The sequence below is a fragment of the Antrostomus carolinensis genome, unplaced genomic scaffold, assembly GCF_000700745.2.
Source record: "Antrostomus carolinensis isolate BGI_N321 unplaced genomic scaffold, ASM70074v2 scaffold12944, whole genome shotgun sequence".
NCBI classification, from domain to species: domain Eukaryota; kingdom Metazoa; phylum Chordata; class Aves; order Caprimulgiformes; family Caprimulgidae; genus Antrostomus; species Antrostomus carolinensis.
In genome coordinates this window covers 24,814-52,149 of record NW_010310226.1, presented here as the reverse complement: position 1 = coordinate 52,149, position 27,336 = coordinate 24,814, and the positions used below count along the sequence as shown (strand labels likewise).

Below are 27,336 nucleotides of genomic sequence, written 5' to 3'. Positions count from 1 at the left end.
AGGAATTTAGACTCTGACTTCACATACAGACAGCAGCATGTAGGCTGCTACATTTTGATGTCTTAACCAGAACTTATATAGTCCCACGTTCAGTATTCTCAATGCATTTCTGTTAATTTTTTATAGCTGTTGTTTTAATTCTTATTTTTATCACTCAGATGTGGCAAACCTACAATATTTTCTGTGAAACAGAGGAAGATATGAGGAGTGTGGGGGTAAAAAAAAATCCATAAGAAATAAAAAATTTGCAAAATACCTGCAAAGTCATACGAATAAAACATAACCTCAGTAAACATTATGTTATTTTAGCAACAAGATGCATACTTTTTTCTAATTCTTGACAGAAAAAGTATTTTAAAAATTTTTGAAAATCATCTTCAGCATACAAAAAGAGCTAAAAGGAAGATGTTTCTACTCAAATCCAACACTTTAAACAGAAATATTATTATACGACCTGATCTTGATGGGGTTTTTGCCAGCAGTAACATTCTGTCATCAAAAGCTAATAGGTTAAATACCACTCTACAAACTCCTTTACTGAGTAGAAAAGGCTTATTTCTCTGAACCAACAAAAACAATATGTACCAGAAGTCACTATAGAGCATGGATGTCTAATCCAGTAATTTCATGCCCTGCATGTGTAAGTCTCCCAAATGCCATTACTCTGTGCTAAATTAATTTAGGCTGATTCAATCAAATGAAAGCACTGGGCAACTAATATAAACTAGAATTTCCTGAGCCATTATTTTCTATCTTCCAAAACCTAAAAGCTTATGCTGATTTTACTGGCTAATTGTAACTGGCAGGTCATATCAGAGTAGCAAAAGGAAACCACTTCAGGATGAGTGCAATAAATTTAATGTATTAATTTGTGATCTTTAACTCACAAAAACATTCTCCTAAGGAGATTAATTTCTCAGGTCAAGACAAGTTTCTTTATAAGCATGACTTGTTGACCATGACATATTAGAACATATATTCAGGTAAAAACCAGAAAAAATAAAAGCAACACATACTAAAATAGTCAGCTTTTAAGTTGGATATTTGGAGTTTGCCTGAAATTTTTAGCATTACTGTTTTTCTTTCATTATTTTCTACAGACAGGGCTAGGTCTACAGAACCTATTGCACCTGAATAATTTATTTACAAGCACTTTGGTTACTACAGAACAACAAAGGAAAATATAGCCCATTATCAAGAAATTGGCTATCATCTTTTCCTTTATAAACACAGCTCATATGAAGACATAAATTCTCCTCATTTTACTCAAATACATTTCAATAAGCTTTCTGGTGCTAGTATGACCAAGTGTGAATCAGAGTTTGCTAAGCAAACTGAGTAAAGAAGACATCTGTATTTATCCCTTATATTGAAGTCTGGGTGTCCAAAGGTGGTTCATTTCTTGATGCAGCCAACCGTATCCTGGGTTGCATCAAGAGAAGCGTGGCCAGCACATTGAGGGAAGTGATTCTCCCCCTCTACTCTGCTCTCATAAGGCCCCACCTGGAGCACTGTGTCCAGTTCTGGAGCCCCCATCACAAGAGAGATCTGGACCTGTTAGAACGAGTCCAGAGGAGGCCACGAGGATGATCCGAGGGTCTGGAGCACCTCTCCTACGAGGACATGCTGAGAGAGTTGGGGCTGTTCAGCCTGGAAAAGAGAAGGCTCCAGGGAGATCTTATAGCGACATTCCAGTACCTGAAGGGGTCTACAAGAAAGCTGGGGAGGGACTTTTCATAAGGGCAGTTAATGACAGAACAAGGGGAAGTGGATTTAAGCTGAAAGACGGTAGATTTAGATATTAGGAAGAAATTATTCACTGTGAGGGTGGTCAGACACTGGCCCAGGTTACCCAGGGAAGTTGTGGATGCCCCCTCCCTGGAAGTGTTCAAGGTCAGGTTGGATGAGGCTTTGAGCAACCAGGTCTAGTGGAAGGCGTCCCTGCTGATGGCAGGGGGGTTGGAACTGGATGATCTTTAAGGTCCCTTTCAACCCAAATCATTCTATGATTCTAGGACTTACAACCCAGTGGATTCAGTCACGAGGTCCTTCCTATTCCACACATGCAGCAGTCCAGAGCTCATTCTCTATTGATGTTCCCCAAAGCTTTGGCACCACTTGAGATGTAATATGGGGAAATCTAACCTAGTTTTTTCAAGACCTTAAAAGACCTGTTTACTGAATATCAGTCAGGCTCAGCCATGAAAACAATTTACAAATACACATTCACTGACACAATTATATTTTTGGAGCCTGGAAGAGAGACACCACATAGTGCAACTGGTGAAGACACTGTTTTTAGCACCTAAATTCATCTTGATTATGTCATATTACATATACAAGAGAAGTTACAACAGAGAGAGCAGAGGTCCCTTTTGGCACATCAGGTATGCCTACAAATTAAAGCAAAGCTCTCTATGTAGTGTCTGCTGACTTACTTCTCCTAGTCCGAGTATGGCACCACAGACTGTAGTACATGCTAGCCATCCAGAGGTCCCCTGAACATAGCATAGTTGTTAGCAAGTCCTGTTGTTAGCATATCCAACACAATCATGCCCTTGATGCTAATGTACCATGGGCTACCAATCATAAGACAGGTACACTATGTTTCTGGTTTCTATTCGTTTGTTAATATGTCTTTAGATGAACAGGAGGTTACAAGTTTGCAGTAATAAATCTACCTTTTCTTTAGTGTTTTACTAATTTTATTTTGTGTGTGTTGCAGCTTTGGTTTCCAGCAGCTGCAGTGCAAACTCAAAAATTCTTGCTTTAGATATAGTCTCTAGCACTGTAAAAATTAAATAAACACTCCTAAAAGTGACATGTTTCTATACATGGATTTTACACAACAGAAATCCCAAAGGAATTCTGTTCTTGCTAACACTGACTAAACAAATGACAGAATAAATCTCCAGCAAGGAAAGTGTTTGCTTAAAACTCCTGTCTACACTCTGTTTAATGTCCTTTCCTTAAGTGCCTCCTGGAGCATCAAGGAGAGGAAAAAGTATTAATAATTGTTGCTTTGATGTTAAAAATAGCTTATATAAAGGAATCTGTAAAGGTCTTAGTCAGGAGATGTCCATCTTACTAATGGAGATTGTTTGTCTTTTTAAATCCATTTGGGCCTCAATTCAGTAAAATACTTCAGCACAGGACTTCATATAAAACACAATCTCAATATCCACTGGATCTGAAGTGTGCTTTTGGGTGATTTACTGAGTTATAGCCTGTAACATTAATGTTTCCTTTCAAATTAAACATTTTTCCCAAGAAAAAGAAACCAGCAAACTCAAGAATATTCTCTACAGTGTACTCCGCTGAAAGGAAGGAACAGCAAGTAAGCCATCAAAACCTATAGTCCACCAAAGCACTGAATGTACCTGAATATTTTAGAGGCTTCAGTCTTGGGATATTCACCTGACATTCCTAGCCCAGGCTTATAAAGCTCGATTCTGACAGTTGTGAAAAAAAAAAAAAAAAAGCCAAAACTCAACAATTATAAAAAAGGCAACATAATTAATTCACACTAAACTGATGATCAGTCTGTAAATACCAGATTAATTATGTAGCAAAAACCAAGTAACACTGTCTTTCCAATTTCCTATTAACTGACAGCTGGTTTCTGATCAGAGTTTGCTTCCTTTCAGCTTTTCCTCCTAACCACCAAACACATGTAACCCATACTGTCATTTTCCAAGCACCTTCTTGCCACATATCATCCCCCCAAAAAAAGAAAATAGAAGCAGATAACAAAGAGGCAGAGAATTAAAGAGAATGCAAAAAACAAATGTCAGATCCACTCACAGATGTGAACAGACATGAGCCAGAGACTTTAGTGGAGTAACATCAATTTACACCTAGTAAAGCCTGGCTGAAAATATTTTCATCTAAAAGGAACGTTTGACACACAAGCCTACAAAATCATCACAATGCAAATCTGTAAGTCACTATCGTATGATGAGAATAGAAGAATAATAGTTATTAAAATAGCTTTCACTTAAATGGCTTCCATTTTAACAAGGCTTAATGCATGTCTTAAAAGGAGCTTTGCAAATTAAGGACAACACAAGTTCTTACCTGAGCTTTTATTGGTTTTGTTTTGTCTACTCTTTACTTGCTCAGTCCATAAGGTAGGATAACGAGAAGCTATATCTAGGGAAAAAAAACCAACAGAATAAAGTTTGTAAATGTTACAATTTTTTAAAAAGTTAATAGCAGCTGAATAGTAAGTAGCTAGCTTTAAAGATACATGAATCTAAAAAAGAAAAGTGCATATTACTTTCTATTAGGACAGTTTCTTTATTCATGCAATAGTTCTTTATTCATGCATGAATAGTTCCTTCCTTATCCCACTCATGCAAAAGGTTGAAATAAATACTTGTAGAATAAAATTACATTTAATTGGAATGAAAATCTCCCAGTATGGACCCAAAATACAGATCACATTCTGTGAGATTTGCAGTGAGTGGTAAGGCAGCCACAATATAGGACTGTCATTGCATGCAGGCCTTTAGCAATTTCCCCAGAGGTAAATAAGCCTGACAAAACATCAACCTTAACATTACTAGGCAACATGCCGAGGACAGAATTTACCCTTTAACTTCCTTATTTGGCCATACAGTTTTAATCTGCATTCTGGCTCAAGTTTAAAATCTGTCTGTGCCCTGAGTAGTGACGATTAAATTTGCTAATGTTGGACTCCATATCTAAAGCATCACCTCAAAACTATCACATGAAATTTATTGCTTCTAAGTAAAGACTCTTGTGTTTGCTGTCTTTATCTGGTAAAAGGTACAGATGCTTTCAATTTCCTGCATTTTCTTGCAACTGCTCCAGCAGTTGTCCTAACTCTGAGGTAGCATTTGACATTGTCATATATGGTCCATACTGTATAGTTCAATATAGCACTGTTAATTTTCTGTTGATTCTCACCTTCTTCATCACCTTGAGGCTGAGTCTCCAGTGCAGGAGCTGAGGCATCATCTGAATTCAGAATGGAAAAGATTTGCAAGGAGACTACAATTATGAGAGTAAGCTAAATAAGTGTACATACATGACTGATACTAATGATTTGCACATAGCCCCGGCCAGTAAACAAACAATAATTTAAACATTATTTATAGGTACTTCACAGCATAGATATATTACACCTACAGACTATGGATTATAAATGGATGGCTTCTGAGGTTATGGCTGATGAAATGATTGCAGGGTCTTTGATGAAGCGATCAGGTCACTCCCTGGACAGTAATTCTTTGTTTTTAATGCTGCACATTGATACCTATAGCTTATAGCTGATCAAATCAGCATTTCTAAAGAAGTAATTATATAAATTTATAGAAAGCGGAAGACCTGTGAAAGCAAAAGCAGTCTGGGATGAATAAGTGGCTGTAGAAAGTTGACACCCTAAAATGAAAGGAAAGTTTATTTCAGCACAGCAGGACCTGTTTAAGTCAAGCTGATTTTAGAAGCAAGATTCACAGATTAAAGAACCAGAATATTGTTTGTGTAATTCTTATCCTCTGGTCAGCCATATCCATCCATCCACTACCAACCATTACTGCAACAAAAGAGGGAGGAAAATTTACAGAAATGATGAGAGGATATGCGTAATTTTACATTTAGTAAAACACAGTGCTGGAAAAGAAAAATTCAATACAAAAATAATTTCAGTGTGCATTCTGTGAGAAAAAGCGGTACCCAAAGGCCTTTCTTTACCTTATTACATTTTCAATGCTTAAAATGATTGCAGATACTGGGTAAATATGACTTATCATGCCTTGCTAGTACATATTTTCCAGTCACTGCTGTTTCCTGTAGCATAGAGCTAACTCCAAGACCAAGATGTCCGGCAGTAAACAGCATCTTCCATGCAAGATTTTATTGCAGTTTCACAATTGGATCTCAGACCAGCATAGTTTCCTCGTTGTTTTCCTGGCATTTTCATAGAAGCTAGAACTGAAAGTAACTGAGAAGCTTCCTCTTGTATGAAGTCCTACCAGAGTTACAGTGAGCAGCAGCCTTAAGGCTAACACACTAGCCATTTCCATTTCTTCTTGCTATTGCAATTCAGAGAAGCATCCTCCTGTTCTCTTTCTTGTTACAGGTTTTTTTCTGTCAATCTGTATTGTCTTTATGCAAATCATGCAGAGGATCTGGAGGCACTCTGACCTTCCTCTCTGGAGGCTACAGTCTAGTTCACAGCAAACACAGATACCAAGTAAATACCAATAGCAGATAAAACCAAATATGCAGACATGGAACACTAACCTCCATGCTTTTCACAAAACCAAAGCAGCAGCAATAGAAACTTATTTTCACTGCAAAATGTTTTAACCAAAGCATAAGGAGACTCCTTTTAAGAATGTGCATTCTTCATGTCCACGTAATGACAGGAAAATTTGCTCCGATGCCATAACAGACTGTCGCTTCTCGTTAGTTTTGCTGGCATTTTTATGGCATCCTCTGGGTGGTGGAATAAGACCATTGATTAATTTCAGAGAGGCCATCAAGTATTCTAGTGTACTGAGAATCAAGATATACATTTAGATCATCAATCAGTATGTAATTCAAAAAACCCAGAATTTCAGGGGGTAGTTTACAGTAGGTAAATATTACCAAGAATCCAGACAGAAACTTGGGTTTGGGTTTAAATAATATTTAACATTTTCTTTTGGTACACAATTTCAGTTTGTGACACCTTTGGTCTTATGTTATTACCTGAAATACAGATATAATTCTGCAACTTTAGTGGTTATCAGCCCAATCAAAATTAACCTCTTGAACTTTATTCAAGCAGCATCTAAAACCGTTTTTTGGGTGTTTTTTTTACATTTTTTAGAAACTCAACAGATGTTTACTAGTTGAGTCATGAAACTGGCCTCAGATTCTGCACTGCCACCGCCCCTCCCCAACCCCCCAGCAAAAGAAAGAAAGAAGTTTGCTTTTGGTCATCAATGAATCAAACATTTGGAGCAGGACATCTATATAATCTAAAAGGTATTAAGTTCACTCCAGAATGGGATGAGCTGTAACAGCTCCTGAACTACCCTTAATATGCAGGAAGATACCCACATTAATTTTCTGTTTGCACACTGCAAGGTACATCACCTTTTCATAAAAAACTTTCCTGATAAGAATGGAGAGGTATGTGCCATTTCATTGTTCAAAACAACATTCACTAGAAAGTCACAACCATACAGCAGTTCATCTTCATGTTAGCTAGGTATCTTATAGGTTAACTTCATAAGTCTTCCTGGCTGGGGCATGCATACCAGTGCATATGTGAATATATTTAAACAGAAACCATTCTGTTGTTCTATCAGAATTCAGTCATCAAGAACATAGCCCTGCAGTTAGCTAAGAATCAGAAAAAGAGGGATGTGATGTCATCTCTGCCACCTGTGCTTTTCAGATAGTCTGAATATTTTCCTTGGATAGAGGAGGGAACTGGGGAACTATGGAAGATATGTTAGGAATTCTCTTTTAAGCTTTATTCCTGTTCAGTTTTCTGTGCAAACTTGCAAACAGAACTCCTGGCCTCCCAAGTCTGCAGCTGTAAATTTTCTTTCAGTATTGGAATACCCAGAGAAAGTGAACAGCACAACTGCAACAGATATGGCCTGCCAGGTCATCTTCTCCTGTGAGTCTGTGTGGGACATACTGGAAGAAAAGACTGTCTCAGGCTAAGTCTATGCTGTCTCTTGAGCAGAGTCCTCAATGAATACGAATAGACATGAATACATGTGGTGTGAAGGGAGACTTGATAAACTGTGTTTATTTAAGCTCCTTGTTCTATGACCGTTCACTCAGGGTTCAGTAGCTCAGCTGTCACAAACAAAAATAAAGGATTCCAGACAAGTTTTATATATGGGATAGTTCATTCAGCTTAAAGCTGAAAATGAAAGTCCTGACCGAAAGCGAACAGGTAACTTAAAGTTAGTAAAACCCATAATTTGTCTGGAAATACATGAAGGAACAATTTGTCAGTACTTTGTAACCATTAGCCTTTAAAGAAGTACTGATTTTTTTAACCTAACAGTGCAATAGGTTATTTAAATGTTGGGTATACTACAATGCTGCAAAATTTCCTGTAAAAAAAAAAATAAATTATATTTACAATAAATCAAGTAGTCATTAACATTAGCACAAATATGAGTAATTTCTTTAAAATTAATTTATCCCACTGTAACTGACACCAAAATTTAGTATGTTATTTTCAGCTGATTTTTTTTTTTTTTTTAAGTGTTTGGAGAGTGTAAGCTTCAAATTTGTTTAAAGCATAGACATCTCTCTCATTTAAATCTACCAGCTATGTTGGAGTCGCATCAGATTTTGTCCTGCCAACAAGATACACACCATGATCTATCTCTAGCAACAACAATCGTCTGGCTATGAATATAAGCCAACAGATGAATTAATCGAAATATAGAGCAAAGTGCTGGGTCCAAGATGACTCAGGCACTGATTACTATGGAAATAAAGCAAGGACTCCAGTTCTTGAGATTTTGGGACTGCAGAATGCTGTCATTATCAAACAGACAGAATAATCTGTCCTCCAGGGCAAGTAAACAGTATGGGAAAATATTTCAGAGTATACCTATGAAAAGAAAAGTTATTTTCCAAACAGCACAGAATAGCAAAGTCTGTAGTGCTGAGATTAGAAAAATATGTCTATGAATATATAGACAAATACATACATATATATTCATACTCATGAATTTACTAAATACCTACAATGCAGACATAAAAATGAACAGCACGTATGTATATGTATTACATATGCATATATAATATATTATGAATACATATGGATAATTTACGCCTACAGAAAATCACAGTGGTGTATCCCACAGCTATTTAAGTCTCCATTTAAAGGCCAACTGAGATATTTACCTGTTTTTCCTGTACCTTCTCGTTGTGGCAGCTTCTCACTCACTGAACCTGCAATTGGAAAAAGGAATTAACCAGAAAAATATTATTTTCACTTTTAATACGTTCTCTAAGAAACACAGTTCAGCTTTAATGATTCTTTTTTTTTTTATTATTACAGCAATAAATATCAGCAAATTCTTCCCTTGCAACCAAAGATTTTAGCTTTGCCTGACTTCTGCATTTGTGTACCACCAATTCACTGTCAGATGCTACCTCTTGGCCACAACAGGACCTGAGAAAGAGATAACATTAAACACTGCATGGACACAAGTACAAGAACATGCTCACATGCTGCAGAGCCAACATCTCCCTTTCCCCCTGATGCAGCAAGGACAGGTCCCACAGTAAGATGTATAACCCCGGCACTACTCTGGGAAGCACCATTCCCACACATAGGGTCTTGCCCACGCACTTCAGCTGCTCTGTGGAGCTTCTTCAGCCTCTATCCCTGTTCTGGCTCAGATTAAAACTGCCCCTTTCTGCTTTAAATACCTCATATAAGGCCTTCTGGAAACCCTATGCTGGTGTGGAAAAGGGTGTGTGTTACGGGAGGCAGGGACAGAGTCTTAATCTGACTTTGAGCCTGAGCTGGTTGCAGATGTGCTCAGAGCTGTGGCCCTTAGGAAGGAGTCAGCAGTGCCAGGAAAGGAGTTAAGAAGTTCGCAGGAGATGGATTTTAACAGCTTATTCTACCAGCCTAGACTGCAACCCAGAATCCAGTCTTGATTTCAAGTCATCAAGAAATGGAGAATCTACTGTTTTTCTCAGTAGTTTTCAGAGAAGATAATCATCCTTAGTGTTTAAAATAAAAATACTTCCTTATTTCTTACTTATGTCTTATTATTACAATCATTTGTATGATTCTAACTCCTAGCAACTTCTTATTGACATACCTATCTCTGCTGCATTAAAAGACACCTTTAAAAGTGGTATTTTTCTCTCTGAAGAGCCACATGGAGTGATCAAAACTTAAAAAGCATGTCTATTAATTCTTACCACATCATCTCTTCTTACATACACTTGTTTTAATGAAGAAAACCCAAGGTATCTGACATAAATGTGTGAAATAATTTGGTTCCCTTATTTTTCTTAACTTATTTCCCTCTGGAATAACTAAATTCCCTGGGTTTAAAATAAACAAACAAAAAAACCAAACCTTGCAGCACAGTAAAGCTGTTCTAAAAGGACAATTTAAATTAAAAAAAAAACCCACAAAATCACAGGCTTATTTACCACACTGAACTGATGGTTACTTCAGCATGAAGTTTATATACAGGAGTTTGCCAGAGGGAAGACAGCTAACATCACAAATCTGGCATGCTTATTTTAAAGCCTCTATAAAAGAATACATGACAATTGCAGCCAAGCTGGTATTACCTTCTAAAGGATTCAGCTTTTAATACAGCTTTTAAACATCCATATCAAAAATATTATAGTTTAGACTTGTTTCCTTTTTTGGTGGTAGTGTATTTTTATGTATCATGTTTGATTCACCAGAAATTCAATACACTTAGTGATGCATCAATATTAATTCAGAAAGGAAAAATAAAGACATTATCTTTGTAGGAATTATATAACCAAGCGTGTTTGGGATAGCTTGCTGTAAACAGACTGCAATACTAATCTGTGATGTTCACTCTGAAAAGGAGGCAGATTCTTGCACTTTTGCTAGCTGAAGCCAGAAGACTGAAGCTTCTTGGTGCTTGGCTTGAATTTGATAAGAGGCTCAGCCTGAACTAAAATAAGATGTTCCAGTTTAAGGAAGTACTGCATACAAAATTATAGGTTTTTTTCTAATTGCACTAAATACCAGTGATCCAATCTTTCCTCTAATTTCATCCAGTTACAATTAACTCTGTAGTTTCTCAATTTAATTTTGATGCATAGGAGTATAATTATAATTCTCTTGCAAATACAGATATTTTAGGACTGACTCTCATCCATACTAAAGTGTTTCACTCCAATTTGTGAGTAGCAATAAGGTCTCTGCATGGAGAATGTGTATGATGAACTGCTACTGAAAGATACTTTACACTAAAGAGTGTTAAGTAAAGCCTCAGTTTGACATCAGTGTTATCTCTGTATGTACATTCAGAACTACTATTATAAATTGAACTGAAAATTCAGTTTATAGCAAAGCAATTTAACACACTGGTGAAATGTCTATAATATTCCACATCTTAAACCAAAAGCAGAAAAATCTTTCCAGATTTAATTAACACCAAGGTGCCTTCAGATTACTCCATTTGTATGTGAAATGGTGAGAAATAACGACTATATGATATTCATGTACAGTCAGGAAGAAATGAATTCTTTTTTCTATTATTTCCTTTTTTTACCCCAAATTTTGATGGAAAATTGATGGATGGAGGAAAAGTGACATTTACAAAGGCTAACTTTATCATACTGAATCAATATGAAATTAGATTAATGCTAGGAAAATTAGGTTCACTGGGATAATGCTATTTTTTTTATAGACTTAGGAAGCTAACAAAAATATTAATAAAATTTCCTAAAAAGGGAAATCTGCACCCTTCACATAGTTTCACCTAAAATTTTCAATTTATGCAACAGAAACTTTTCTTGTCTCAAAGCTGGAGGTTAGGAGGGCTTATTGAGCTTGTATCAGCTTTGTTGTACCATTTTCTGAATGTATTTCAGGTAGAAGTACTTCTAGCTTAAATGGTGACAGGAAGTTGTATTTGCATGTTTCTAGGAAACTGTATCTTCAATACTCACGATGAATGCTCACATTTTCAGCTAAGCAAGAAACAGAAATAGAAACTTACAATTTATCTAAAAGTTAGGCAATACAATCAGCTTCTAAGTTTTCAGTGCACTGTAAACAACCAAATCACCAAATAAACATATTTATGGAAGGAGAGAGGGCAAGGAGGGATATCAGATTCAGCAGCATTATTTTAACAAGAAGAATTTAGTACGATTTTAGATTGTACATTTCCTTAGCCACCTGTACATTTATGATTCTGATTAATTAAAAAAAAAAAGGCAAAAATATTTACACCTTAGTTTATTGCAAAACCCACATTTCTGCCCAGTTTCAGTCTAGCAACTTCTGAGGCACAATAAATCTCCCAAGGAATTTGACTCGAGTTTTGTGGTTTGTGATTTTAGCATATCCATTTTCTACAGTTATGATCATATGTCACTGGACTTTTAAAGAGAAGGTGCAAGTCTACTATTTTCCAGTTTAGATATATTTCTGAATTCCTGCTAAAGAATATTTTATATGTAACCACTGAATGCAGATATCAAGAAGCAGGACAGTAAACTTTCCAGGTTGTTCTTTAGTTCACATATGTGTGTATCTGACTGTATTTACAGGGAAAGTACTATGTATGGGGACAGAAAAACTAGATAATTCAAGGATGGATATTTTTTCCAGCTAACAAAAGCAATATAATGTAAACCAAAAATGTTCATTGCCTTCCCAAATATATTCATTTTCATCATATTATCTGGTGATAATACTATACAGACCAGAAGAGTTCTGAATTCTTAAAAGTACTTGTGTTTTGGCCTTAAAAGATGATCACGGCATCTTAATTGTAAGGTAGCAAAACTACTTCACAGAATAATAAAACCTGTGTCCATACCTCTGCAATCTCACTGGCAGAAGCCCAGAAGAGTTAATATGGCATAAAGACTCTACAATAGGTTAACACTGTATTTTCCAATGATAATTTAACACCTGCTTCTCAATTTCTGCCCCATTTCCCAGGACCCCATGCCTGTGGAATTTCTGCAGTTCCCTGCAGTGCTGATAACAGAAATGGGGAGTTGTAAAAACGTCTTTCTGATGTCTGGCGTTCTTTATTGAAAGTATTGGGGGACATTCATCATTTTTAAGAAGCTTTCTTCTTAATGCTGTCATGGGAATGTGTTTGATTTACTCTCCTCACCACTGCTCCTGCAACAGTGGAGATTATTTCCATGGAGTAGAAAGGCATTCTGAGATTTATCATGTGTGTTTTAGCAGTAACAAGTGTTGGTGTGGGAATAACTGGAAAGGATGGAAGAACAGCCTCTTTCAGGTAAAGATGTAGTAATTAAAGCAAAGGTTTTAAATAAATCAGTTGGGGAGTCCTGCATTTTTTAATGCTGCTTATACCCTTCATCCTTTCAGACCTTGCGTCTCTAGCAAACAACACAGCTTCAAAAGAGCAACCAGAACAACACAATGAGCACAAAATTGTTAATACATATATTGTAGATACATAGAAAATATAGGTGACACTATTCTGTCCCAGGACATTGGATAACTTTAGGAAGCATCACGTTATGCAACTAATCAATATTAACAGTTAAATAAACTTAGAGGTTGATTGTTTGACCTATCTAATATCATGATAATGTAAAGCAAACATGAGGCACAGATAAGGAACAGAATCAAGAAACCAAACTCCCATCCTAAATTCTGTTCCATATTTCCTCTATTAAAATCCAAGTTCTTCCAGGCTGCCAGCTCTTCTTTCCTATTTCTGGATATTCACCAAAGTCAAAGGTGGTTCTACTGGGAGAAAATGAAAGGCAAGAAATTATCCCATAATTTAGGAATAGCACAGGTGATTAGAAATGTATTCAAACTTTATCTGAAATTACTGAAGAGCCAACCCAGAACTGAAAAGAAATGCTGAACATTTTCATTAAAAAGAGAAATGTTCACACGTTCCACTGTATCACATTTCCTATGAGAAAATAATTACAAAAGCATGTTCACAGCTGATTCTACCTGCCATCTTGACTGCCTGTGCACCTTCTGCTCTAAAGGGAAAAGGTGGCAAAAGTGATCCTGGCATAAAAAAAGTCTGGCACATGCAAACGGAGAAAGTTGCATAAATGTCTTTGAAATAGCTATAGCATCATGCCTGCAGAATACACAAGAAGCAAGTGAAAATATATAAATGTGCTGATGTCAGGATGCCACCACTACAGAAGATCTACCTGCAATATCAAAAAACAGCAAGGCAATGCCTGTAACAAGGCTAGCGAGCACACAGTGTATTAGACTGACTAAGGACAACAGTATTGGAAGAAACATAAACCCTGAAAAAGTATTTAAGACAGGGGTACATCTACGTAACTTCAGTATACCCACTAATATTGTGATCATAATTCCTGTGCGTAGTGGTACTAAAGACAAAGTATAAAGGAGAATCATTGGTGATCTGGAAAACATCAACAGTCCTGAGGGAAAAAAAACCTCTGTTATCCTAAACAGATGGGAATTTTGAACATACACTGGGAAATGGGAGAGGGGTGCAGTTGTGCTTCAGGCTTTAATTCTGCAAAATAAGAGCAAAGTTTTGCCTTATTATAATACCACATAAATTTCAGAGAAAATCTGCAGCTGCCGCCTTTGCTGAATGAGGTTTCTCCAGACCTCTTAAAACTAGAGCCCTTAGCGACTGCTAGTGCAAAATCCCCTAGCACTTCAAACCTATTTCCAAACTCTGCTGTCGCTGGACTTCTTTCCTGAAGGACAAAGGAGAAGTGATCAGCAGTAAAACATGAAAGCACTAATACAAGTAAAGGAGGAAATGTGCAGAGATAATACCAAAAAGTCTCATAACAATTGAAAAATTACCCACGATCTTCCACGGAGCAAAATCAGACTCTGCATACTCACCTGGGCCCTGGAGTAGTCTATTTATCTTTGAGCTACTAAATTAAAATCAAGTGCTACTCTCACCTTCTCCTTAGCATTTCTGTAAAACTAACTTCCCTTCCCACCCTTCCAAAAATGGGCTGAAGCAGTCTGGCAGTTTATCTGCTAGGCACATGAATATACCTTTGAAAGGAACTAAGGTTTGGTTCCTGTACATACAGAATAATTCTCATATTAATCTATCAATTAACCTGGATCTACACTGCAGCTTCTCCCTGATAATACTGAATACAAACAGAAAAAGTGAAAGTACAGTAACTAACGTTTTGAGCCAAACATAGTGCCATATGCTGTGACACATCTACTAAAGAATTACTTGTTGAACTTTCAGCACCAGCATAACCCCTTTTCACTGATGTCAGTGAAAGTGAGGAAGCTACAAATTGATATTGCAGAGAAAGCAACGAGCACATGCTTTCAGGGAAGCCCTGGCTCTGGACATGCAAAACACCTCTCTTCAAGAATACACTGAAGCACATAAATGATATCCTAGTCATGTGTCTTCAGAAGATGTAATCCAGTTATAAACAATAATTACCCTAAAATGAATGGACATTTTCCTCTATTTTAAGGCTTCTGAACATTATATATTATTTTTCACAATTGACTCATTCCACAATGACTTTTCAGACTGGATCAAAAGGATTAGTCTGAAGAGTACTTTCTGGCTAAAGTTCACTTACAGGCAAGATGCGAGAAAGATTCTGCAAATCATTTCAACAAGACAGACCTTAAAAGTGGAATTAACTTTTTATAATCTTTGTTGAAACTTTCTCAGCGTTCTTTCCCTTCCTCCATCTATTTATTAAAAACATCAATATAGTGCTTGAACAATTGAAGTGGATCAGACCAGGTGAATTCCCTCAAAGGCTCTGATCCACTTTTTTTCAGCTTCATTTACGTTACCAGGTTAGCTTTTTAAAGTTATTTCTTCTGCTCTCTGACAGTGAACGGTGCTGCAGCACGAACAAAAACGCAATACATAGAGCTCAAGTATTTCTGCGCAATTCTGTCAGCCTCAAGGAAGGTGAACAGCAATTCTAGTAACTGTTCATACATTTGGGATTTATATTTATTATCAATGCCAATGGTCAGAAGCAAATTCCTAAAAAACAGTGAACCTGTTAACTGTCCTGACGAAAAACAAAGGGCACACACATGGCAATGAGTTTTATTTGACAATTAATTTATACAGACAATGATTCCATTATGTCCTTCATGCTTTGTTTCATTTTTATTTCTCCTCTGGATTTGCTCATTCATGGGATTTGCTGTGGGAGTTCTTTCATTGGGCTATGTTACAAATCAGGACATTCACACTGCATATTTTTTTGGAATGTGGAGTTGTTTTTCTATACTCTAAATACTTAAAATATTAAAAAGGCAAAGCCCTCTGAATTTTTTTGCAATGAGTTTACAAACAAAAGAGTTTAAACCTAAAGGATTACCTCAGCAACTCAGCTGGATGGTTTCATATATTGACACATAAATACAACACAAATAATCATTGCAGAAAATCCCTTCAATAGCTAGATTATAGTGCAAATAAAGTAGATGGATCATAGAATCCCAGGAAAGTTTGAGGTGGCAGTGACCTCAGAACTCATTCAGGGAAAGCTTAAAAGCTAGACCAACTTTCTCAGAGCCTTGTCCAGTTGAGTTTTGCAAATCCCAAGGATGGGGAGTCCACAGCTTCCGTCAGCACCCATTTCTAGGTGGAACCACTATTCCAGTGAATAATTCTTTTTTTTCCTTAAGTCTAATCGGATGCCACAGATAAACTCTACTGTTCATGAGACAATGTCATAATCTGGCCTGCCAGATAAGTCTTACCTGGGCACCGGGGAGTTTTGTGGGCCACAGCAGTACCACTGATAGGACGACCATTGGGAGTGACACACCAGCAGTATCCAGTGTAACTATGGCACTGAACCTGTCAGAAACGACATGACCCACATGCAGTTTGTCAGACATACGTCTGTTATCCTACAGTGTTCATGACACATGAGTACAAAAGACTAGTCCAGCAAACTATACTGGCAAAAGCTAGAACACTAAACCATAATGCACCTAATCTCAGTCCTAAATATGATTCTTTAGCATAAAGAAGAGTTTATTTCAAGCAAAGAACGGTAGGTCCTTCAGAACCCAATGGAAGAGAAAACTATTGAAATATGTGTTTGTTTACTCCCTGTTTCAGAAGACTGAGGTGCAGGTGTTATGAAAACCTCACAGCAAAGTTCCTCAAGGGACATATAAACTGTTCCTGAAGCAAGCAATCTCAAGTTTTTTTCCATATACAGAACATATTGTTCCACCCACTGAAGGAGCAGGACAGAGCGCTTCTGCCAGCATTATTCATATCCCAAGCTGTCAGAAAGGAAACTCTTGGAATTCCTCTTAGAAATCAATTGCATTGCATTTCCTGCGGGTCACTACCACTTCCTTCACCATGCTTAAAACGAGGCAGACTGTCATCTGCACAACTCCACAAGCGAAATACAGTACAGAGGCAGCAGAAGGTGATCTTGATTGGGATATATATCACAGGATAAGCTTCTAACTGCATCCCCTATGACCTCCACGAACTAACCTAAGTAAATGAGTTTCAGACCATATGCTTGTCCAGAAATTCAGCTGAGAACAGAGAAAAATTCTGTATTATTTATACTTTAGCACTAAGTTATGGACTCTGGTCACAAGATTTCTGGTTGGGAACAGGAAGAGATCAGAAATTCTAAGCATTTCACCCTCTGATGAGTATTCAGGGGGCTACAAGAATGACTCAGCTGCCTCAGCCTAGAAGAACAGGGAGTGTATCACATGAACAGTAATATTTGGCTCTTTTGTGGGCCAACTATGAAAAAAAGAACAAGGACTCAGTACAAAACATGAATTTTCCTTCCATTTTTTAACATCAGTGTTAGGACAAATTACATTTCATTTTGAAATTACATTTCCCTTATTACATTTGCCTCTTCTGCAAACACATATTCTGACTTTCCAGTCATGCAAGATACTGAATGAAAAATTTTCAACCTGACTGTATGTGCCATCATCATTGCATTCTGGGATAAACACTTGTTGAAATTCCTTGCGAGCTTGCTCCTGGGTGTACTTCCTCTCAGCCACACATCTGGAAACATCTAGAGAAAGGGAGAAGACAAGTCAGTTGGATGATGCAATATAAAGAAAAGATAAGCAATAACCTAAATTAAGAAAAAGGAAGAAGGCTCCTAGACCCACATAAAGAGAACTGGAATTATAATCAAGGAAAATGTACAATTACTTGCATTTTTTTTAGGAAACAAAACCAACAGAAGACAGTAACTTCTAATTCACCTCATTCACCTGCATCATAGTAACACTTTTTGCAGAGTATCCTATGTGAATCACTAGTATAATCATGTTCTTCCTCCAGCCTTTGACTGCCTATCTAACCTGTGAGTCTTTTTGGTTTGCCTAAATGTGCTCACGCTGCTAAGCAGAGTAAACAAACCTGAAATGTTGCCACCTCAAAGACAAGAGGCCACAAAGTGAAGCACAGAGAGAAAGGACAGAACTGGGAGATGAGATGGAGTGATGCCTGGAGAGACAACCTCACTGTTCCAACTGCTGCCAAAAGGCAGAAGCCCCAAGTGGGCTTCTCCTACCAATTTAACATGGCACTAGCTGCCACTTTGTGCCCCACAATATTCTTTCAGTGCTGGTGGCAGCAGTAGTTTTCTAGCGCCTTAGGACAGGCAAACCATGCAGCAGGAGTATAGCTGCCTTGTATTTCCTACTGGGAGTTTGCATCCCATTCACTTCAGTTAGGCAGCAATCTCAGTTGTGACTACAGATGTGCCAACCAGGCTGGTAAAAAAACCCCATATATATATATATACACACACTGTACAGCAAAGGGACTTGTTAGGGAAGTGATTCAATAATAATTTTGGACATGCTTAACTCATATTATGCTAAAATTTACTGTAATAGTTTATGATTTAGATGTGGCACAAGACAAAGCCTACCACATGGTGTTTTTTTGTCCACTGTGTGCTTTCTTGCACCATCTCCTGCATTACTTGGTAATGGAATGCATCTAAGAAAAGGCAGTAAACTATACAGCTTTAATTCAGTAGACTTTCTATAGTTTAATATATTACATTGTCTAATACATATACTACATTTGAATTAGACAGCCAAAGGCTGAGAAAAGACATATACAATATAGGGTTTTTTGTTGAAAGTCGTTACAATTTTTGGCATGTTGCTGATGCAGAACCAATACTTCAGGATCTGCTTGAGCTAAGTAATTTCAGGACAAATGAGAATACCAGGCAAGCTTTAAGTAGTATTAACGATTTCAAGATGTGACTATAACATCTGAATTAGAATGATCTCAAGCATACAAGCAGAGAAATTTGCTGCTTCTGATCCCTGCTTTGTTTAAAGACTGTCTGACAGTAACTGGCTAATTCCTTTCTAGGGCTAAAACTGTCCAGCAATTACCTGTGAGACAGCGGTGTTGTGGTGATTCATGAATGTTTTGTGCAGTTCCTAGAAAGCATGAGGACAGGCCTTCTAGTCCATGCAAGTTGTACACTGAAGAGCATCTGAACAGTGAGGCAACACTTTCACTTCCCCATTTGACACCAGCATATCCTGACAGGGGTTTGGCATCTAACAGTCCCCAGGAGCACATGGGTGAGACAGCTAAATTCCCAGTCCCACAAGCACCCTCTCTGTGCCAGTATCATCCAGACCTACATGCAGAAGACCAGCATGGAAGCTTGGTGCAACAGCAGAAGTCCTTTGTACAGGATGAACCCCTCACTGGTCATCTCCACTGACCTTTGAACAACTCACCTGACAACATTAGCATAAAAAAATTCCCTTCAAGTCCTAGGCAATCTGGTGTGGATGTGTAGCATAAGGAGGACATCAGGGCCCCTTAATTCTAATCTTTGTATTGATTTCCCTTCTGGTCTTGGATCTGCGTGCACTACTTCTGCACATTAGTTTATGCTTCTCACAGGAGCATTATGAGAGTTCACGTTGGTAAAATGGCCAAAATACAAGTTGTTTCACTTTGAAAAACCATGTTTCAATTTTAACAACCTTAATAGTATTATGCTGTTTTGGGAGGGATATGCACAGAGATGCAATGTTACGTAAAACACACAGAAAAGTTCAACCATCCAGAAATGTGAGAAAAATAATAAGGAACTGAATTAATTTGTACTCTGGTACTTTAATAACTTGTTTTGTCAAGGGAAAATTATAGCCAATGTACTGTGCTCAGGTAAAGTCTGTTAATATACTCACTGCCAAAGCATTTTGAGGGGAAAAAAAAGAAAAAAAAAAAAGTAACATTTTAAGCAAGCTTTAGTGTCGTAAGCCTTCTTCTGAGCATGGTTTGGTTATACAGTACTTAATAACATGTGGTTTTAATGTAGCTAGTATTTTAACAGAAAATAAATCACTCCTTTGTTGGACCTCTGTCCTCGTTTTTCTAGAATGACATGTGGTTTAAATGTCTAAAAGGAAAAGTGATATAAATTCCATCACACAAGGTCTCTGGTATAGGACCAGCAGGGTTGTAAATTATCATCTCCAATATCTGAATTATCATAAAAACATGCCAAGGAGAAAGAGAAGTTCTCCAAAACTGTCCACCACTTGCTCCTAAACAGCCTGATGTTCTAATGGCCTCCTATTTGTGGATGATCTAATATGCTTTAAAATCAACAATGACCAAATTTACTGGAAAATAAAATTCACAGTTGAAGTCTTATTTTGTATTATATAACCATGAAAACATTTTAAAGCTGTTGGGCATTAATGTGCTTCAGTATACCCAAAATATATCCATGAGGAAGATCTTTTATCAAGTTAAGTATCTGAAACTTTGTAGAGTCAAAACATTAGTCCTAATTGTTTTGTTGGGGGTTTTTTGTTGTTGTTTGTGGTTTTTTGTTTGTTTGTTTATTTCACTATGGTATTACCACAGGGGAATAACTATGACACAGAGATGTGGTCCAAACCTGATAAAAGAAATGTAATAGGGTGGTCAAGATAAAAAGAAGGCATATAAAAACATTTTTCCACAGAATACTAACGAACATTAGATTATTAATTCAGAGGAGCTAAATTTCTTCCAAATAAAGCATCACTGAAGCCAAAAGAAGTTATAATATTTTTTATAACCAATTTGTAAGTTTACACCATCTGGGCATCTGCCTCTGTGTCCTGGTCACAATATCTTCTAAATCTACTGCATGATTTCAAGCAAATTTTCCAAAAGAAAGTAAGAATTCAGGATATTTAAATGTCAGACATCTATATAAAATAAAAGGTGAAAAAGGACGAGAAAACTAATTCTTGCCATGATTGGGTGAAAGGCTGAAACATGAGCTCACATCAAAGTATCAGACAAGAGAAAAATGTAGGGTAACTTTGCACTTCCTAACAGAAAAAAATCAGTGATGAGTGAGATCCTAATCCATAAGGATTAGGATGAACCTTCCACATGGCCGTTGTCCGTGCACTCAATAAAGCCAAACCTGAGACTCACTGTGCAAAGTCCTGTGAGTGCACCCAGACAATTCTTGCCCACAGGCCCCGCTGTGCACCTTGCACAAGTGTAACTAATGAAGGTGACTCACATGAATCTCAAAATAGTAGAATAAGTCTAGGTTTAAGTGGCTTACCAGAAGGAGATTTTTAGGCACATTGACATTTAAGGGGACCAGTGAAGGTTCTCACATACAGATTCAACTTTTCTCTTTATCTAGAACAGGAATAATTCAGATCAGGATGGACTCTGGTTATTTTTAAATGAAGACTGAGAATGAAAAGCAATGGGACTTATGTGGTACCTCTGTCCCGATTAATTAGTCCACAACTTTAATTTTGATCATTATGGACCCTGACCAAAGCAGGCCAAACTCTTCTGGGGCAAATGGCATCATACTAGTGTCAAACAACTGTCTGCAAGGTGTTGAAAGGATTAAAAACATTGTGCAATGCTGGAACAAGTCCTTGTTTCACTGTTGTTATATTGGATTTCTAGCTTAAAAAAAAAAAAAAAAAGTAGGTTTTTTTAAAATCTGTTTTTGTTTAAACTTTTGGAACCACCTAGTGGAAAAATAAGGGTCTTGAAACTGTTACTGGTTTCTGACTAGAATTCCCACTATATTTCTCTCCCTAGCTTATGTATTAATAAGGGATCCAGCAGGCTCAAGCTGGAATCTGGTATACGACCTGGAGAAAAGACTGTTTGGTTTTAAGACCTGTAAAAAGCTGACTGAAATGAGGCCTTATTTGCCTATACTCAGACAATGGAAAAAACTAATTTTGCAGATATGTATGCCCAACTGTAATTTTGAATTATGTCAATGATTGACTCAGTGAAACTTTATCTTCTCAACTCTGGGCTTTTACATCCCAGAAGCTTGCTGGAAAAAAAATTCTCCTGTCATAGAAACTGAGCATGAAGATGCATGAGTTTACCTTAAATTAGCTCACTTGGACTGTATTAGCCATCAAACTGGTTTGGTACAGAGCTCGATGCATTTTAGCACAGTACATCAGACAGGGTGTTGTTTCTACCACTGTGACTTAGCACCAGGACTGCAAAGGCAGCTAAAGGTTTAACATGACAAATACGTCTCCGGGTGTATAACTGAAGGAAAAAATGGGTACATGGGAGTGAAGAGAACTACACAGAACTGAGGAGATTACAGAGTTGTAGCTGTTTGGGCAGGTCATTCTGAACTGCCCTGCTGACAATTCTGGCTTCCAGAGGACACCAATGTGTGGGAGGCACAGATGAAATATAAAGCCATCTTAATTCTTTGATAAGCTTCTATATGCAACAGGGAAGACTTTCTCTATGAAGCGAGCTGGTACTGGTACACCACTGCAGGATCCAGAAACAGACTCTGTCATGCATGACACCTGGGAGCACAGGACTTCCTGTCAGCTCTAAAGACAACAGATTATTGCAGTACCCAAGGGAAGTCTGGAAACAGAATTAGCCTCACAAACAGCACAGGACTGACTTGGAACTAATCTCATTTCATACCTTATTTCCAACAGTACAGCACCAAAAACACAGAGCTTTGGGGGGAGAAAAAAAAACAAAAAAAAAAAAAACCAAAAAACATCCATCAACTTCAACTCTGTTGGCTAACCCTTGAATAATATATCACACAGAGAGAAGTTTATTACTGCAAAGTAGAAGTTTATCTTTAAAACAATGACACAAACTCATCAAGGGTGTAAACACCATCTCAAAAGTGACATTTAATACAACTGAATTTACAGCAACTTTGGGGCTCCACAGGGAGATCTAACCCAGATTCTCTCATGGAAATGTAAACATCTTGCCAAAAGAATAGATAAATCTCCTGCAAAGATTTTGATTTAGTTCATCCGGTATTTCTTGGTTTGCTATATATTTCACTAAGAATAAAAGTACCTTTCCCAGTCCCAATACACTGAGCAGACTTTGCTTGCTTTCAAAGAGATTACTGTGTATGACATGGGCTTGTTATGTATTTATGTACAAAATACACTTCACAGTTTATTTAGTTATTTTATTATAGATGGAATATCCTGCTGTACAGATCAGAAACATTTACCACTTTGTTAAAACGACTTATAAAGTGGTTAAACTTAATCGTTTGAAGAAAAAGTTCCCTTGAGGGCTTTCCACAGATACTTAGCTGTTCTTAGGCTAAGGAGAAAGGTTTTCTTAAGTCAAATAGATGCGAAACAAGCAGACCTAGTACAGGCACACATAATCCAAATACCTCTCACTATTTCTCTGTGGGTTTCCCTTATTGTCCCTCCATTATTCCTGAATACCTATATATATTTACTTTGCCTTCACATTTAGAAATATACAGTGCAACAAGCTGTTTAAGGTTAGTTATCCACTTGAGCACTTTACTGAATTTTTTCTACTTCTGTGTTTCTTTCCCACTGCTATACCCTTTTGCTAACTGGTAGTGATATGATAAAAGTCAAATAGTCTTAAATTGCAGTTAATTTAGCACAAAAATGTTTTATTCAGAGCACAAGACACATTTTGGTTTATATGGCATAAACTACTCATAACTTGAATTTTCTATCATATCTGGCCTGGGTCAATGTATATTCCAAAGAATTGATCGCGTCTACCAACAAACCATATAAATAGCTGTAGCCTCTAGTGACGGGAAATACATAGCAAGCTACATGTGCTCAAAGTTTCAATTTCAAAGATGCAGAGATTATTAGCCTCTTGGGTTGGAAAGGATGTCAGCACAGACATTTAGCCTGACACAGCCATAAAATAAAGACTTGCTGCTTCGTGACAAGGGCTGGCTGACTCTTTCACTATTTATTTTTATTGCTGCATTCTGGATTCAAACAAAACAGCAGAGCAATCTTAGCCTAAACTTTCCTCTATTGGCATCTAACAGAGGCAAGGAGTGTGGGGTTTCTTTGCTGTTTTCTTTTTCTTGTTCACATTTTGCAACCACCCAGCAATTTAGATAGCTAAGCTTTAAGATAAAATAAGGAATGCTGTGCTGGATTCCTTCTTGGCACAATAATATTTCTCAATTTGCTAACAGTCACATTTGAAGATATACAGTCTGACTAGAACTGAATCAAATATTTGCAAGAAAAAAATAAAGCTACAGCTTTCTGATTTTTTATATACAAAAGGCCAGACTATACTTTCTGAGCAGAGCAGAGATTCGATAAATGGTTTGGAGAAGTCTAAGATGAGCCAATTTATAATTCTTGCACTGAAAATCTGAGAAGGCTTGCAACAATTTGTGGTTCCTGGTCTTCAGAGCAGTATTATTGCTTTAGCACTAGTAATTTATACTTCACTGGCTTTAAGATGTTCATTTTATATTAAACATGAAACTTAAATAAAAATACATGAGCAGAAATTAAAAGAAAACTCCACAAAATGAAAAAACCCCGAAAACTTTCATACAATTGCAGTAGTGCATATTTTATTCTAAAAAGATACCTTTTTTGTGCCTAAGAATGCTCTTATATGCCTTGTTTCTGTGCAGTGTGGCTTTGGCAAATTCTGCTTGGAGAAACGCTATCAAGAAAAATTTAGTATTTTAAAAAGAGATAAATTCCACCTACAGCAAATTGTGAATACTATTTCAGTGTTACTGTCCTGTATTCCACGTACCAGTAAACACATTTAAAAGAGCAAAGGATATTCCTCAAAAAATATTCCAAATATACTTAAAACTTTATCCACCCCTACTAAATACCTACTACAAAGTATAATCAGAAGCCAACTCCTCTTGCTTTCAGAGACTGCATAAATTATAACTTCTGTATATAGATACATTTTGCTCACCAAGATGTTTAATAGTTTGTTTCTCAAATTAACACCTTTACTACAGTGGCTTGATATGTAACATAAATGAAGGCTCAGAAACAAAATGAGGTTGGGGCTGAACAGGATTGCCAGCATTACAGTCAGGAAACATGCAGTCATCCTACAGATTAAACACAGTGTCTACAGTGAGAAAAATATATCTTTAAAGGGAAGAGACAGCTCCTAGCTAAAAGTATTTTAAGATAAAAATCTGCCCTGTAATCAATTATTTTCACAGAAAGTTTATTTTTAAAATAACCCAAACTGATACCACTTCTCAATACATTCCAATTTTAATGTATTTTTTTCCCAAATAATAAAAACCCCTGCATCCTTCTTTTTTTTTTCTTTTTTTGTCATAAAATATGAGGAAAAAAGAAAAGGGAGAGGAGAAAAAGGAGATATGATGAGGACAAGTGAAAATGGTTCTGCTTTCAATCTGCAGACTGTGCAAACTCTCAGTATGTGCTCAAGTTTATTTTACAGACTGACACCTTGGTCCAGTCCCACTTGCACTCTTTTCAGTTAGGAAAAGAACCAAACCTACTCACTACCTCTTTCTCTCTCCAAATGAAACATCTCAGGAGTATGTTCTACCTCCCAAGTGCAGCCCACGGGGCTGCCTTCCAGGCAGCATGTGGACTGGCCAAGCCAATGTCCCTGCCCACACACTGACCTAAGGGACATGCTCAGGCACTGTGAGCACATGTCAAGCTCACCCCTGGCTCACAGGCAAACCCGAGCTTGAGGGCAGCCTCTGTGGGAATATGAGATAAGGTGTACACTCAGAAACCACATCCAGCATTTACAACCCAGTTCTTTAGCTGAGAGGCAACAGTAACGTTTCCCCAAAGGATGCTTAGATTCATGTATTATGGGACCAAGAATAATTTATAAGCTCAAAAAAACTACTGCCCAACAATGTCCACCTTTCTCTTCATAAAGGGAAAATCACATCAGCCTGTTTATCCATGGACAGAAAGCTACCTTAAGTCATATCATTCTAAATCATTCAAGCACATCCTTAACCCATTCATTAACTCATGGTATTAATGATTCAAATGAGTGAAACTTGCCACTATTGCTGAAATCACCATTTTAATGAAACAAATACTAAGTGTTTCTGTTTTTAAGGAAAGTAAATAGCAAATAGTAAAATATCTCTTTATGGGAAATTCCACTCATATTTTGATGTGCCTTAGTTCTTTATGAGAATCACGAGAATGAAGATAGTACCTTTTGTTACGTCTATGATAGCCCATAAAAGAATGGCATTTTTAAACAGCCAGGCTCTTTAAGATACCATAAATGAATGAAACTAAACATGAGCTATCTAGGGTTTCCAATGAAGAAAGGAGATCTACATAGTTATAGAATAACAATGACCCTAGTGTGTGTCACAGTTTTCCTTGGTGTGCTCACGAAGCAGCAAGGCCCTGCTGGGGCCAACTCTGCAAATACTGAATACCTGCTCTGAGTGCCAGCCAGACTAAATGCCAAGCCTCTCATGACTTAAATATTGCTCTGTGTAAGGCTCCTTACATTGCCATTTTGAGTATGAATTGATCCGAGGTGTGTCCCAACATGGGATGTTAGAATATCAAATATTATTACTGAGCTGCTTGCTTAGGAGATTAGAATATCAGTCTCCAATGCCCCAATTCTGGGCCTGGTACATTCACTTAAACTGAGAAAGAGAACAAGTACTCCTACTGTTATTTAAGGAACAAGAAGAGAAAGGGCGGGGGGGGGGAGAAGGAAAAAGGGGTATTTTTGTGTGCTTTATGCCGCAATGCTTGCAGACCACTTCTTTCAGGGCAAACTTTAGTTAAACCAACAGGATGTCCTCCCCTTAGCTAACTCACAGAGGGACATCTCCATGGAAGACAGAGGCTTTGTAGTTCAGGTGAAACATTGCCAGTAGCCACAAAGATGCAAAATGCAGTCACAGGCACTGCACGTGCTCTTCAGCTTCCTCCTGACAAGTTGCCTAAATCTCAGCAAACATTAATATAAAGAGCTTAAATAAAGTTCAAACTTGCCCAGATGAACTACAGTCCCACCTATTCCAATTCACCCTTACACCATTAGCAAAACTGGAAATTGAACTGCTGCTGGCTACTAGTCACTGTTCACTATATGGCCCATTAGAGAGCGAAACTGTGCTCTCACCACTAGACACCCCTGTTATAGATGTTGCTTGCTTTGAACAAGATGCAATCAGCTAGCAGACTTTCTACACTCAAGACCCAAAGTTGCTGAGACAGGAGATAAAAAGCTGTCCAACAGGAACTCTGAAAAACTCTACTGATCCTGTAGGGAA

At 37.4% G+C, this 27,336-nt stretch overlaps 1 protein-coding gene across 1 annotated transcript in view; it reads right to left on the bottom strand.

Annotated features, from left to right (window-relative positions):
- Positions 1 to 27,336, bottom strand: part of LOC104523684 (SPARC-related modular calcium-binding protein 2) — a gene marked incomplete at its 5' end in the record, with an annotated part of 100,573 nt that overhangs the window by 68,316 nt on the left and 4,921 nt on the right. Inside the window, 5 exons of the mRNA XM_029084588.1 lie at positions 4,078 to 4,152; positions 4,933 to 4,983; positions 8,896 to 8,943; positions 16,457 to 16,556; positions 17,663 to 17,769. Of these exons, the coding sequence (XP_028940421.1) occupies positions 4,078 to 4,152; positions 4,933 to 4,983; positions 8,896 to 8,943; positions 16,457 to 16,556; positions 17,663 to 17,769 (381 nt within the window). The remainder of the gene's footprint in view (positions 1 to 4,077; positions 4,153 to 4,932; positions 4,984 to 8,895; positions 8,944 to 16,456; positions 16,557 to 17,662; positions 17,770 to 27,336) is intronic.